The following is a 15762-nucleotide window of genomic DNA, read 5'->3' as shown; positions in this document are numbered from 1 at the left end:
ACAAAGATGATTCCCTGATGTTGTGCAAAAGCATTGGTGTTGGTTGAGGGACCACAGAAGCAAGCTTACCTGGATTATTATGGCTCTCCATCCACTGGTCCTCAGACTCCAGTGGCCCTGGGATCAAGCTTCTTCGTGAAGCTACACTTCTGTGTCTGTCTTCTGCTGCAGGGCCTTCACAAAGCACTCTTCCTCTTGCCTGCCTCGTGGATGCTTGCAGGGATCACAGGAGATACTCAGACCCTGGGGTCAGAAGGTCAGGAGACCAGGCCAGATGTGACCTTCGTGGCCACTTCCAATCCAGACAAATGCTCTTTTCCCCTTCCCAGTTGGTCACTGCTAGCTTTCCTTTCTAGGCAGAGGAGCTCCTGGACCCCTGACAGCAACCCCTTCCAGCTCTATGGTATGGAGAGGTGAATCAGGATGTCACTTCCGGAATTATCTAGGAACCAGGTCCTCCAATCTTCTCTATGGCAGCTATCTCAGAGCAGAGCTCCTAGGGCCCAATACACTCCTAGGACAGAAGGACAGTCTCCAGTTTTATTGTTTTCTAATTAAAGTCTTTAGTAATAAAAAGTTAAACATGTAAGCATTTTAAAAATAAAACTTAGACTCCTTTGCCTCATTGCACTAAGATAAACCCCTGGAATCTAATGAGTGTCTTACTGGCTTCACCAAGTGGATTCATGGAATCCTATACTGCATCCCTTTGCTGACTTTATTTTGCTGAGTGTATCATAGACATGACTTTGCTTCTGTACAGATTCCCCCTCATTGTTTTGCAGAGTGCTGCATTTCAGAAAAATCAAGGCATGTTAAGTCACTAACCTCTTTTTGGCTGACATTACTAACATGTGTGTGTGTGTGTGTGTGTGTGTGTGTGTGTGTGTGTGTGTGCGCGCGCGCACGCGTGCCTGCGTGCTTGCATGCACACGCACAACTTTGTTTTTAAATTGGGTATTTTCTTTACTCACATTATCCCGTTTCCTGGTTTCCCATCATAAAAAAAAACCCTCCCCCAATTCCTTTTCCACTCCCCTTCTTACCAATCTACCCACTCCTGGTTCCTGGCCCTGGCATTATATCTCATGAACTGTAATCTGTTGATTGCAGCTACTGGATAATATCTATGGCTAACTGTTTTTATTGGTGCTACCAGAGTCTTATGAGATATTGCTAAGTCAGGTTTAGAGAGCAGAATATATTTCCACTTGGAGCTTGCTGGAAGATATTCTTGGAACCCTCTTTTAGAACCTTGAATCTTGTGTGGACCCACTTGTGTATGCAGAGGACCCATTTGTCTGTTTTATGTCATACTTGTAGAAGCAGCAAATATCTGCATGGAAAAAGTTCCTGACAAGGAAATCAGTACAGGCCCAGGCAGCATAAGTTGGGTTAATTTAAGAATCTATTACACAGCTCAGGTCCCAATACTTCCTCAGTTTTCAGGAAATGTGCTGTAATATAGCAGTGTTTTCATTGGTGTGTGTGTGTGTGTGTGTGTGTGTGTGTGTGTGTGTGTGTATTTGTGTGTGTATGTGTTTTTGCCCAGGTGTTTGTGAGCATGTTTATGTGTCATATTTGTGTAATGATAGGTGCTTGTTGTAGGTGCTAGTATACAGTACTGTTCATTCATATATTCTTTTTTTTTTATGTGTGTGTGCATGTATTTGTGAAGGCAAGTATTCATGTGTCTCTGTACACATATGCATGTTTTTTTATATATTCACATAGTCACTTGGTCAGCAAATATCTTAAACGATATAATAGAGGACAACTTAAAAGAGAAAAGTACTCTGTCAGTTCATTTTGCATTGGGGAAACAGCTCTTCATCATGCCTCTCCACCTAGATCACTAGAACAAATGGCACAATACAGAAGGAGAGGGAATTTGTAGGAAAAATTAACTCTAAATTGTTTGAAATAGACTTAACGGGTCACATTAATTTACATATATATAAATTATATAACACACATACACACACAGTCACAAGGAGAGAGAGAGAGAGAGAGAGAGAGAGAGAGAGAGAGAGAGAGAGAGAGAGAGAGAGAGAGAGAGTTATGCTACTGGGATAAAAAGTCTTCCCCAAGAGCCATAGGCTATGAAATATAAAGTCCCAATAGAAGGCATGGGAGACATCCTTTGGCTGTGTTTGTAAGGAGACTCCAAGACACCCTTAATGAATGACTATTGATTTTTTGTGAGGCCAGAGAGCTAGGGGCTGAGAGAAACAGGCCTGGAGCAAGAGGTAGTTGAGGCATGTCCAAACCCTGGTAATTTAATTTTCAGAGTGGCAGCAATAGAATACTTTTTAGAGTTTCAGACGGTTCATCTGAAAAGGTGTAACTGCAAATCATGTTGCAAAAGAGCATTTCAGAGAATTCTACTGGTTTTAGTGTATAGCTGCAGTCATTCATTTCTCCAAGTTGTAGGGTTGGACAAGGTCACTATAAGAAACAACTGTTTATGGACAATAAGAGATTCTATCATTCTCCAAGCTGAGAACCTAAGAAACTTCACTATTTGCAGCTAATGTAAAATGTGTAGACTTGGGGATGAACAAAGCTTTAAGTTCATTAGGCTCAACAGCCATTTCAGAGAGAAGGGAGCAATACCATACTCATGTCTGTGCTGCTGTGTGTAGTACATGTCAGGAAAAGGGGGAGGGGAGCTATGTGCTTTCAGGACAAAGCATCAAGAACACTTAGGTTGCTAGAATTTGTATTCTATACTATATTGTTTATGTTATATTATATTATATTCATGCTACAAAAATATTGTTGTACATCAAGAAGACATTCATCTTCTTAGGAGTTGAAAGACATGAACAGAGGTCAGATGATGTTCCAGGTCGGCAGGGGCAGTATATTTCCACACAGAGGTGTATGGGCTTCCCCTCTTGCTGAGGTTGCACCAGGCAGAGCTTGAGAGAAGGAAGAAGCACATCCAGAGCTGCTCAGCATTCAGGAGAAAATGTCTAAGACTGTAAATTAATACTTGTCCTCACCCAACACCAAGAATATTTAATGGAGGTGAGTTAAGTAAAGTTAAAAGACTTTGAGCAAAATCCTGTAACATGTGTCAACCTTGGTCTTACAAAGTCTGAACTACAAAGCCCTCAAAGAAACATGGCAATGATTGTCTTGATGGGCTAACATCTGAAACTGCCTTTCTACCTTGCTTCACGGTTGACCACATGTTGTAATTCAGTGCTACTAAACTGCCCCTGTAGGTTTGGTTTTGATTGCTTAGGGGATTAGAATTTTTGGTTACCTTGGTGTTGCAGATTTGATTTTTATTTTCTCTTTCTTTTTTCTGGTCACTATTTTGATATTTTGCTGAAGCCATATACACTGCATATACTGATACAGCTAAGTAGAGAGAGATTCTTTTTAAATCCATACTGAGTGAAATGTCTGCACTTTTATGAATTAAAAAACAAACAAAAAAAAAAGAAAACAAGTTCAAATCCTACACTATCAAGCCCAGCGTTTTTAGCCAGGTATGGTGTCACACTCCTGGAGCTCCAGAATTCACAGGCAGAGATGGTTTTCTGTAAACTCCAGGCATCATGGTCTAAATCGAGAATTCCCAGACAGCCAGTCCTTCACAAGGGTACATTTTGGGGGGCATGGATGTCATATCCTACTCTGTGTATAAGCACTTCATGATAGAAAATGGATCTATACTGTATCCTTTAGGTCATATATTTAGGTACCCCTAAAATACGGTACATGGCATTCGCATGTTCCTATAATAAGCATGCTGACCAAATTATGAGAGTCACAACTGTATTGCTCTAAAGCTTGTTATGAAATGAATATTCATTCGGGGTTCATAAGCAATCAGGAAACCCAGAGCTATCTGCCTCTCACTTCCTTGATATACATCATTGGTGATAACTGTAAAGCAGAAATACTGACTTTCCAGAAAACTACCTCCCTCTACCCATGTTGAGATTTCCCAGACATGTTGAGACATGACTTTCTTTTTAGGTAATATTAGTGTGACTACACATTTGGAGCCTATTTGGGTTTTATTTGTTTGAATTTGGAACGTTGTCATTTTTTTTAAATTTATATGTATGTTTTGCCTGCTGCAACCCGCACCTGGTATCACAAAACCAGCAAAAAGCAAGCAAGCTAGGCCTGCAGGGCAGGACCCTAGGGGTGCCCAGTGGGGACTCTAGAAATCCCCCCAGGACCACATCTGTGCACCAAATGCATGCAATTCCTCCAGAGGCCAGAAGAGGGCATGGTATTCAACCCAGAGACTCATTAATAGGATTGTTAGCTGCCCTCTGGGTCCTCTGGTGGATAGACAAATGTTCTTAATGGAAGAGCCTTCTTTCCTGTCCCTACTCTACATTTCTTCTATGTCCTTCCGGATTGTGTGGTTTTTAATTGAACAAGATCATCCATACTCAAAGATAGAAGTTTATGGAGACCTATAGGTTCAGGTGCTTGAAGATGGAATGCTAATTTTCCTAGGTTACCTGGCACCCATCTAGAGATCCTGTGGGTTCAAGATAATGTCATTGAATTGTCAAGGATGGAGCAAATCTGTCTCCTCTCATGGAGGATAACACTGCAGACTAGGCATGAAATGCCTAATTGAAGAAATGCAGAATTGAGAAGTTCCTCAGTGAGTAGAAGTGGACGAAGGAATAAAAATTTAAGGCCAGCTAACCAGTGTTGGCATGAAACTTCAAACTATCCTGCATGGATGGATCCTGAAATAGAGGTCACATGCCTATGGTGGAGAGCATGTCTGTGCAAGGCTAGGAAGGGAGAACGATGGCTGATATTGATCTTAACAACATTAGATCTCAGAGTTTATTGAGGAAGTATTTCTTCCAGTGGATGCTTCATGCTTGTGAAGGTCTCATGGAACAGATCTCATTTCTGAGACTGTGAGTTAGAGACTTAATGTGTGAAGGAATTAATCCCCTGGATCCCCAAACTGGTGCTGTCAAACCAGGGCTTTTAAGCAGAAGCCTGAGAAGGATTGGGGGATGTGTTAAGTTGCTCTCTGCCTTTGGACAACTTCTCTTTCTAAGCTAACTCTGACACAGAAAGGGACACCTGTAAACACACAGGAAACCAATCATTATCACGTGATGCAGCTCTTCTTGTCCATCTTTCAATTCTCTGGTGGATCCTGAGCTTTATTTAATTGTAGGTCTTCAGTGTAGTGCTTGACTGTTTTGGTAGATGTCAGGTAGCTTAACCTGATATCTACTAATGCTATTTGTGCAGGTAGATAACAGCTTGACATCAGTCTTTAAAGGACTACACTCTCCCGAGTATGCAGTGTGAAGTGAGACACTTCCTTTTCTCTTTCAGATAGATATTCCTAGTCTTGAAAGCATTCTCTCAGCCACTCTCAAGGACCTATCTTGTAGCAGCCAAACTGACTATGGTGTCTCAAATTGCTACTTGCCTTGTAGCTGTTGTAGCAGATGAATGAAGTTACAGGCCTGGAATGTAACTCAGGGAGCATGGACATTTATTAGGTTCAATCATAGCACAGGGAGGTCAAAGAGAAGGAAAAATTACCCCATCTCATCCAGACTTGTTGGAGACAAAAAACTGTGAGGCTCCATTGAAGTTTTAAAGTCTGCCACCCTCCTCATAGATCCCTCCCAGACTCCATTTATTGCCCTTAATTGAGTAGATATATTCTCTGGGGAAAGTTTTCATAGTTGCGGTATAACCCCGAATGTAAATATGAATACATAGATTCTTAAACTCTGTGTCTGTGGTGACTGGCTGATGAGATGGCTCAGTGGATAATGGTAATGCGACCAAGCATAGAGACCTGAGTTCCTTCCCTGTGACCCATATGATAGGAGAGAAAAAACTCCATATTTTGTCCTCTGTCTTTCATGTAGGTGGGGGTGCCAAGTCTTAGCCCAGAGCAGCTCAAGTTTCCCACTGCTCACTTACTGAGAACTCTCCATCAGATACACACATGTAATTATATGATTCTGTGCTCCATTTGAGAGAGATTCAGTACTTCTTTATTTTTACTTTTCTTGCCCAGAATTAGAAAAAACAAGGAGGCCAGCTGTGGCTGTAGGTCTCTGCATATTTACATTTAAATGGTGATAGAGAGAGCATGCAATTAGAGCATGCACAGCCCACAACAGGTCTCAATGGAAACCTCTCAGGAGCCTGCAGCAGCTACTTGTAAAAAAGGATGGTGTCTGTGTTCTTGAGAAGCAGGAGACACCTTCCTCCTGGGTACCTGCCATTTGAAATAAGGGACTGCCTGATGTAGGCTGTGATAGAAACATTTCAATAGCCTGTGGAAGCTCTTCATACTAAAACGTGATTCCCCGTTATCTTAACCTTAGCCCTGTACAATCACTGTATAGAATTCATTGTGCATGACTGCTTTGCAGCTGGTCTTGATGTGTATAATTATTCTATTATATCTGAATTTCCTATTTCTTTCTTCTTCTGCTTTGGTGTAGTCTGTGAAACTCGATGTTTCTTGATGTAATGATTCTTAAACTATGAAAAATTGAGATATAAGGGGCTCAGAACAGCACACTTCAAAATGTCCCAGGTGTATGCTGTGTGTTCTCATCTTGGAAACTATGCAATAACTGTGTAATGATAGTTCCAGATTAATTCATGACTTTTAAAGAAAGTTTGAATAAATTATTAGAAAATGAAATAGAGACAACATTGGGACCCGAGAAATATAAAAGTTATTGATGTTCTGAAATTAGTTTCACACAACATTTGAGAGTCATCCTGAATAATAAAATATAGATTATGTCATGTGCTGTATGCCAGTCAAACTAAGTCAAAACACTGGGATTCTTTTATGAGAGTTATTGTTTGCAATGTACAGAATCAGAAAGCTAGCAGAAGTACTGAGTTAAGGGTTAAGCACCTCTGACCCATTCAGTGCTTTGGTAGAGGCTTTCCCATCAGAGCCCTACCCTGCAAAGCAGAGGATGAATCTCCAGTACACACCAGCTACTCAATTGAATGCCTTGTTTCCTTTTGTAAAGAAATGGAGGAGGCCATTCAGCCACCATCTGGGAAGGCTCTATCTCATTTTCAGAGCCACTACAATTGCAAGACTTTATCTTGGCCTGGGCCTGAGATCACTTTTAATCTTAAGAATACATCCAATTTATTCAATAATAACTAAAAGTGGGCAGTCAATATGTACAGTGTATAGCCTTATCAAAATATTAAATCAATTACAAAACAAAACAACAGCAAAGAAACAAACAAAAAACTTCTAATGAAACGAAAGAAAACCAAAGAACAAAAGTAATCAAAGCTCAAACCAAAATCCCAAAACAAGAATTGTGCTAAACAGCCTTCTTTTACTGTTATTTTATAGCAAACACTGACAGCAAATGACTGTCCTTGGCAACACAGTAGAAAACGAGTTACTTCTGGTAACAATCTTTACAAGAGAAATTTAAGTAGGTCTCCTTTTTTGGAGTGTGGGTTTGAAGAATATGGACACCCAAGACTTAGCAGAATACATGTTACCAACTTTGGTTCAAATCTTTACAATTTTGTAGAATGATTTTGTAATTTTCCTGGATGACCTATCAGAACAAGGTAAATTTACACTCTCAGAATCTTCCTGCTTGCCTAGCAGCTTTTGATCTGTCTCAGCACTTGTCTGAATCCCTCTACATGTTCACTCTTGCTGAGCCAGAGCCCAGATGAAATTAAGGGCTATTCATTGCAATGAAACAAAAATAAAGGAAGAAAATGCAGCAGATGATAGCTATGATTACTGGGGAAGAGATGAAATATTTGCTTTGCACATGCAGAGCTTCCCCTATAGAAGTTCTCTTCAAAGGAGACCTTGTCCTGGTCTGTTCCATGTTCCAGTTTCTGCTGGAGTATTTCACACCTAGGGAAGGAAGGAACAACGGCCCAGTAAGTGTTTTTCAATCAGCTCTACGTCTCACACTAGATCTATTAAGCTGGACAATCTATTACAACTTATCATCTGCTGAGGTCATTGCCTGCATCCCCAAGTGTCACAGAGCACTTGGGCTTGGAATTATTTCTCAGCTTTTAAAAACAGCTAGAAACTGAGCTGTGAAATACACACTATACTGGAGTTTTAAAAAAAAACCTATATTACTCCAATAGTCCATGTATAATATATAGAATAATAACATTGTAGCAATCTCTGAATCTGTGTTCAAGAGAGATGTGTTCAACCTAGAAAACCATGTGGATGCCTTATGGGGAACCTGCCTAGAATTGAAGTGAAGGTTATGATTATTTCTCTAGTGCAGGATCCTGACAGGGTACCACTCATCAACCCCTATATCTGGAAATAACTAGTGAAAATATATCACATGAAGTCCACAGGCACTGCATGGGTCCTATAATCAGCAAGAATGTGTTAACTGAAAATATTTCTAACACTAGGAACTGAATATTAAAACTGATGGCCATGAAGGAACATAACAACACACCTGTACATCTAAGACTGTTGTAGAACACTCTGTCAAATATGCAAATTATTTGTATTCACATAACACTAATATCTTATACTTCAGCAAACTGTTTAGTTTCCGCAGTTAATGCTATTATAAAAATCTCCCAGGATATTTTGGAGACATAAAAAACAAATCTTATATGGGATAGATACATAGTGGGCAAAGCATATAGACAGCTCAGTCAGTGATATGCTTTCCCCTCATGAACCAGACTCAGAATCAGGGATCTTGGCCTATTATTCAATCTGTCTTAGCAAGTTCCAAAGGCTGTGTAGGGTAGGCTTCTCTGCCAGCAAAGGATCACGTATTGGTGGTGGACTAGCCTCACCTTCATTGTTTCAGCCTTTTCCCAGAGTAAACAGTTCCTTCCATTAGAGGCTCCATTTATCATTGCCTGACCGACTTGGTGTCCAAAGGTATAATCCCAGAAAAATAGGAAGTCATTATAAATAGGATCCAATGGATCAATTTTCTTCAAATAATATGATTGTGTCAGGGATATTTTGAGTAAGGTAAGGCTAACTAGTTGAAGGTCAAATACTTGCATGGATTAACTAACACTGAGTAATAGTTCATGAAAGGGCTACATCACATAGTACAATTTCACTCTTTAGCTGATGGATATCAGGATATCATCTTCTTCCGGACTACCCTGAGGATCATTACAGACCTCATGTGCCCTAGAGACTCTGTGGATATCTATTCTTGTTCTGGAATCTCTGGATCCAAGGAGACTTCTTTTCTACTTTCTGAACCTTGCTTCTCAAACACCTACCTGATTTTATATTACCAGACCTGTCTGAAGGTCCTAATTTCTCCCAACCCCCCAATTAGGCTGAATCTAACTCTGAGAAAATGATTTTGAATAACAGCAATTGCAGAATGTTACACAAATAACATAGTGTGAGTTCTTTACATTATCATTATCATTATCATTATTATTATTATTATTATTATTATCAAGGGGCTCCTGAAACAGCCCTGTTTTGCACAACAGCTATGGGAATTGTGCTGGATACAGGTACAACTACAAGCAACACAATCTCTCAATGATTAGAATCGAAACCAAATTATAGGCAAAGTTTTACTGAGTAGAGGAAGCTGGAAAGGCAATGGTAGCAAGCAGTGAGGAAAGAATCTGGAATGCTGAAAAGACACAGTGAGCCACCTGACATTACAGTGGGCCTTCATAATTCTTCCAGAGCAGAAAAGGGACATAACATGGATTTTATATACTAATGTCCTCCTCGACTCTATGTACCATATACCGATGATTTTCTCCAAAAGTTTTCAATGAGGATCAGTAATATGGCCCCTAGCCAGTAGAGAGTATGACTTTATATGAGCTTTTGTGTCCCTTTTTATTTCACTTGGGAGCTAGGTACAGTTGCATACTAAATGGACTGCTGTATTTGATTTTTCATGGGTGCAATCTGAAATCTCAGGGGCTTTACTCATCATGCTTGGTCGCTAAAGACAGACACGGTTGCAAGTCTACACAAACAGACACACAAACACATATAGACATAGAAACACAGTTGTATATATCCATACCACAAACACTTACAAAGGCATTTTGCATTATACAAACACACAACTTAGAATAAACACACTGAGTCACAGCTGGTACACACACACACAAACACACACACACACACACACACACACACACAAACACACCCCAACACACACACCACATAGCACAAAAAGACTGAAACAAAAACACATACATCAATGAAATTCTTGCTCTTATCTAGCATATTTTTGTTGTATAAGCATGTAGTGGGACCTATGATGTGTACAAGGGTTTTAGACTCAAGGGGGCTTTGCAGCCCTGACCTGTACTTATGTCCTCTTTAGAAACTTTTTCTATGCAAATACTTGCTGGTTCTACAAGGACATTAAAATCTCTACACAGATATCCTGGACAGCATAGCACTAAATTGCCAAGAAAGAGCTTTCTACCTATAGCCTCCAGTAAGCCCCATTTTGACTCATCACAGTCCCCTCACTAAACCTACACTGAGTCCTTTTTAGCATCTGAGGAAGACTGTGACTTAGATCATTACTCAGGAAGTTTACAACACCTTACTTATTATATGATATTAAATCATTCTCAAAATCAGTCAGGAGAAATCTAGTTAAATGACCTGTTGTGACATATCTGAAATGCAGCACTCTACACAACTCTGAGAATCTATCCTGAAACAGAGCCATGCCCAAAATATAGTTAGCAAAACAATGTCAGCAGAATGATGTCCTGTAGGCTTCTATGTATGCCCATGGTTAAGCCAATAAGAACAGCCAGAATATCCCAGGCAATAACTCTAAGCAGGAAAAATGAAAAAATCTAATACTTAGTTTAAAAATAGTAGTATTGTTTAATGATTTGTTGGTTTAAATAAGAGACAGATCTCCACCTGGTAGTGGACAGGAGATGAAAAGTCTACTGGACATCGAACAACAGGAAGTATCAGGTTTATTGAGAGACCAAGGCCCAAAGAAATAAGTTAAGAATGACTACACAAAATCAGATGTCCTTAACTGGCCTTACAAAATACCCACAAAGGTACAGATTGGCATAAGCACCCATAAACACACATACACAAACACACACACACATAAAAACATAAGGGAGCAAAAAACAATGAAGAATCTATCATGCTAGATGAACAAATATTTTAGACTATGCAGAGCAGATATTTAAACTGAGAATTTCAACTCTAGTATTCTTACTAGAGAAATAGAAATCCCTATAAAACATTCTTGGTCAGATGAGGGGTATATATGGAGAAATTTTTTCATGAAGCCTCAAAACTCTCACACCAACTGAGATTGTGAGAAGCCTTTCCTACATCCCTGCTCATCCGGCCAGCTCCAAACCACAAGGCCCAGGAAAGAAAACTCCAACAGCACTCAAAGAAAATAGGACTGACATGCTGCTACTCAGGTTCACTCAGTGTGAATCAAGATCTACAGGGGAAAAGGTTGGGGTGGGGGACAAAAACTTCCAAAAGGCAACAATGAAATCCACTTATTTGTCAGTTCCACTAAGCTATCATCCCTGCAATCTATGTCCTACCTAGAAACCTACCTAATGCCCATAAAGCAAATGAGCTTCAGGACTTTACTTCTTCCTTCAAAGCTCTCCACTGATCTGAAGAAGGACTCCAGCACAGCACCCTTCAAACTTAATATCATGTAGAGTTGTGATGTGTAATCAACTAATCTCCCCTAGTGAACTGCAGATTATAGCAGGGCAGAAAAATTTGCTTGCTAAACATATAGTTTCTTGAAAAAGGCTACCTCCAGAGAAAGCCTTGTAGATGATCACCTAAATAAACACTTGGAGAAGACACAGGGGAGTGCCTGGATAAGTTGGTGGACTGTTACATTGGATTGTCTATCTTTAAGGTTAGCCATGAGGGCAATCTGCCTCTGATACACATCATCCTACCTGCTACTGCTTAGCACTTGGGATGTATGTTCTTGGAGGTCTCATCACAGAACCTCTTTTCTTCACCATAGGATGCTTCCTGGTCAGCCTGCTCTACCAGCAGCTTTCTGTTCTCATTCAGCAACATCCTTACTTTTTCCTTCAATTGATTGCATTCTTTCAGGAGGTAGGTGTGCTTGAAGCTGAACCAAAAACAAACAAACAAACAAACAAACAAACAAACAAAAAAAGGTGATTCCCAGCAAGCTTCTATTTGCATGCCACTCCTCCAAGTACTATGATCTCTGCAAGGGCCCCGATCCCCAGACAGCCCCAGACTAGAGTCCACAGTATACCCATCAGTCCAAAATAGAGGCAGGTCAAATCCAGGGACCAGCCACATGCCACAAAAATCAAAGGACTTCTGAAAACCCTGACACTAAGAGTGCCCCATGTACATCACAGAGGAGGAAATGTACCTCATGGTTGCTTATATGTCTGTGGTACCAGAAAACCATCAGCAGGAAGAGTGCAAATCCCCTCTGAGGGAGGAGAGGAGACCTGAAAGGTATAAACTCTTTCGATTTTTGTCATGGATCCCAGATCTTTTAATCTGCTGTCAGAACCCTAGAGGTCAGGGTTGCTTGAGATTCCCAGCATGGTGGAAATTGGTTCTATACAGAGGATCCTGAATATGGAAGAATAAAGACTGATGGTCTTGGACAATCTTTACACTTAGGAAAACTGAGTCCAAGAGGTACAAATCCAAGACCCTTGCCTCAAGGGAGGGCTCCTATTAAGAAACAGATAGTATAGAACTAGGGCTCTTACTTTTGTTCAAAGTCCTGGAAGTCCACAAGCATCCCCTGCCTAGTTCAGGGTCTCAGCTGTGTCTGGGACTCACCTGTAGGAATCTTTATCTTCTATGAATTCCTTGTACATCTCACTGGTATCACTTATTGACTGTGTCATTTTTTCCATATCCAACATTGTCTTCTCATGTTGTGATTTAATGATGGTGAATTCAATGTTCATCCTGTGGTAGAGCATGGCCCAAAGAGTAAATAATCCTCTGAACTAAAGCAATCAAGTATCATGTGCAAAAAGGCTGTATCTGGACTACCCAAGCCAATTGTATGCCACATCATTGCTCCTTCAAAGTGGGTCCTATTGGTACTGATTAAATATCTTGTGCAGAGGACAGCAGAGCTAGGCGACCAAATGGAGATGGCTGACCTTCAAGAGCTTCTTTTGTGAGCCTGAAAGAATATACTAGTTCTGTGAGATGTTTCTACTAGACTGTGCCACAGGCTTTGGTCCTTAGATATAAGGATTTTTCTCCTCTTAGTTTTAAGGCAGGGATAATCCTTTGATCCAATTGCTAAATGAATTCTCAGAGGACATAACTAGTATTTACAAAGAAAAAGGCTTTATAACACCTCCTACCCCAGGAGATTCCTTGTGATACCAAGGTAAACACAGGGAACAAAGTACCCTGATGATCAACTTGGGCCTCTAAGGACTCAACACTATCATGCACTACAAACTGTGTATCACACAAATCCTCAGATCCCATCAAAGGTCTCTGAACCCCAGATCCTGAACAAAACACAAACAACTAACTTCACACGCACACACACATACACACACACACACACATACACACACACGAGTTAAAACGCCAAATAAATCCAGGTAGGTTCCACAGTCTGAGAGTACAATGAACAAAATTATATTAAAGCAGTAATGGCCTGCAGACATTGCATTCTTACACAGTAAGGCAGCAATTGTGACCAGTTGTTGACAAAACCAATCAGACTCCAAGCACAGCAAGGGCAAGTACAAAAGAGGATGACCATAGAACACACAGCACTTATCCAACAATTTAACAACTGTCAAGACTTCTTATAATGAATGTGAGAGATGACACACTCCATTATGAGAGAAAATGTGGGTTAACAGAGAGGGCACAATACAGTCAACAGGATACAGGGCATAATTTTACCTGTAGTTCAAATCAGTATTCATGTCAATGTCCAAGATTCGAAAAAGTTCTAATCTCTCAGCATTTATCTTCCTGATATAAAATTTCATATCTTCTACTTTATTCATATTCTTCATATGATTAGTGATGTTGCAATTTTGGGGTGATGATTTACCAGCAGACACTGAAGATAGATAAACACAAATGCATTTGCATAGTTGATGGCCCAGGGCAGGGGAGACCATTCTGAGTCCCAAAGAGAAGGTTGAGGAAGAGAAAAGCTAGAGACAGGATTAATCACTGAAAAAGCAGAAAGGCTATATTTGAGCTGGTCTGCTAAGTTATATTCCTCTTCCCAACCACCACTGTTGGTCACAACTAACACACACTCTTTATGACATTACCCCTTGCCCTGAAATCCATAAGCTGCCTCACACATAAAGATTTGGGGAACAATTTCAGCTCATGTCATATGTTATGCCAAGAAAACCATCAATACCTAGTCATGTGTGTTCAAACTCAAAGTGGCTGAGACATCAACAAATGACCAGATTGGAATACTCCTCTGTTCTCTGCATCAGAGACTCATGTATCCTACAATAATCTAGAAGATGAAGTGCTTCAACTCCCTACCAATAAGGGACACATTGTTATTCTCATAGTGCCTTCTCAGGGCATTCTTTGACACTCTAAATGAAATTAAATGGCTCCTAGAAAAGAAGCTGCAGGATTGTCAATTCCTGGCTCTGTCAAATGAATTTTCAGAAATTCTAGTCTCTTGGTCTGTCATTAAGAAAGTCCAAGGCTCCAGCTCTTAATATCTACTCAGGGAAGGCTCAGCTCAAGCCTACCTGTCCCAGAATTTCCCAAACTCTGCCCAAGACTCACTGTGACTTCCCCAGAATGATTTCCTTCTTCTGTTTTTACAAGAAAGGATGCCAGATTCCTTCTGCCTTGGTCTGGTCTCTCCTTGATCGCCATTCTCCTTGTGAAATTGCCTGCGCAGCCAGGAAAACATGCCTGATTGAGAACCCAAAAGGCACTGAAGGAATATCCCACAGGCAGTTGCTGTAGCCACAACACAGGTGACATCACAGAAGATTCTAGTTCTATCCTAGATACAAGAGATTGTCCAAGGAAGGCATTACTGATGATGTCACTGGGAAAGGCTAAGGCCTATTTGATAACTAGATCTCCCCAAATTTACCAGTTTCTGTTGTGCATTTCCTGGAGCCTCTCCTGTGACCTGGCAAATACCCTATTGCAACCTCTCTTTCTAAATTCGGAGATTTTTCATATGCTTCATTAGAAGACAAGTGCTTTCAATGGGAAGCATTGATTAGGACCCTGATATGCAGAAGAGATTTTTGTTAGCATCCAAATCTCTAGAGATGGTGAAGAGATATTTCTCAATAATAAATATACTATCTGAGTGAGTTCATGTGACATACAGTCTAATTCCCCAGGTTTTCCCTGTTTCACAAAGGCCAATATCTTTCTCCTATACCTTTAATTGTATAAAATCTGGATAATATCTTGTTACTGTGCATATCTTGATACTGGGTATTGTTCCTATATACATATCCATGTGTTTCAAAAAATCTCCCGTTTACAATCCCATCTTTTGCAAGGAAAACTCCCTTTTCTTTGGAACATAGGGGCTCAGCGACAGGACAAATATAAAGTGGTAAACTTCCTGTCCCATCTTCAAATTATTAACTTGCACACCCTCCCTTTCTAAAATACAACCAGACAATTAAAGTGGACATCATTGAGCAAAGGTCAACCTGGACTGTACTGCATTGTAGCCTCATAGCCATCAGTTCTCTAATATCAGTCTTCCT

At 40.3% G+C, this 15762-nt stretch overlaps 1 protein-coding gene across 1 annotated transcript; it reads right to left on the bottom strand.

Annotated features, from left to right (window-relative positions):
- Positions 1-11960: 11960 nt before the first annotated feature.
- On the bottom strand, positions 11961-14987 carry LOC147001745 (uncharacterized). Its single transcript, XM_085828569.1, has 4 exons — positions 14807-14987; positions 13940-14102; positions 12839-12970; positions 11961-12137 (listed from the first exon to the last, which is right to left on the bottom strand). The coding sequence occupies exons 1-4, from the start codon at positions 14934-14936 to the stop codon at positions 11966-11968; spliced, it is 597 nt and encodes a 198-aa protein (XP_085684695.1). The 5' UTR covers positions 14937-14987; the 3' UTR covers positions 11961-11965.
- Positions 14988-15762: the final 775 nt, after the last annotated feature.

The sequence above is a fragment of the Mus caroli genome, unplaced genomic scaffold (assembly GCF_978045245.1).
Source record: "Mus caroli unplaced genomic scaffold, Mus_caroli_1 scaffold_12, whole genome shotgun sequence".
In the NCBI taxonomy this organism is placed as follows: domain Eukaryota; kingdom Metazoa; phylum Chordata; class Mammalia; order Rodentia; family Muridae; genus Mus; species Mus caroli.
Note: the sequence above shows the minus strand (reverse complement) of the source record. Positions and strands in the feature narration are given on the sequence as shown.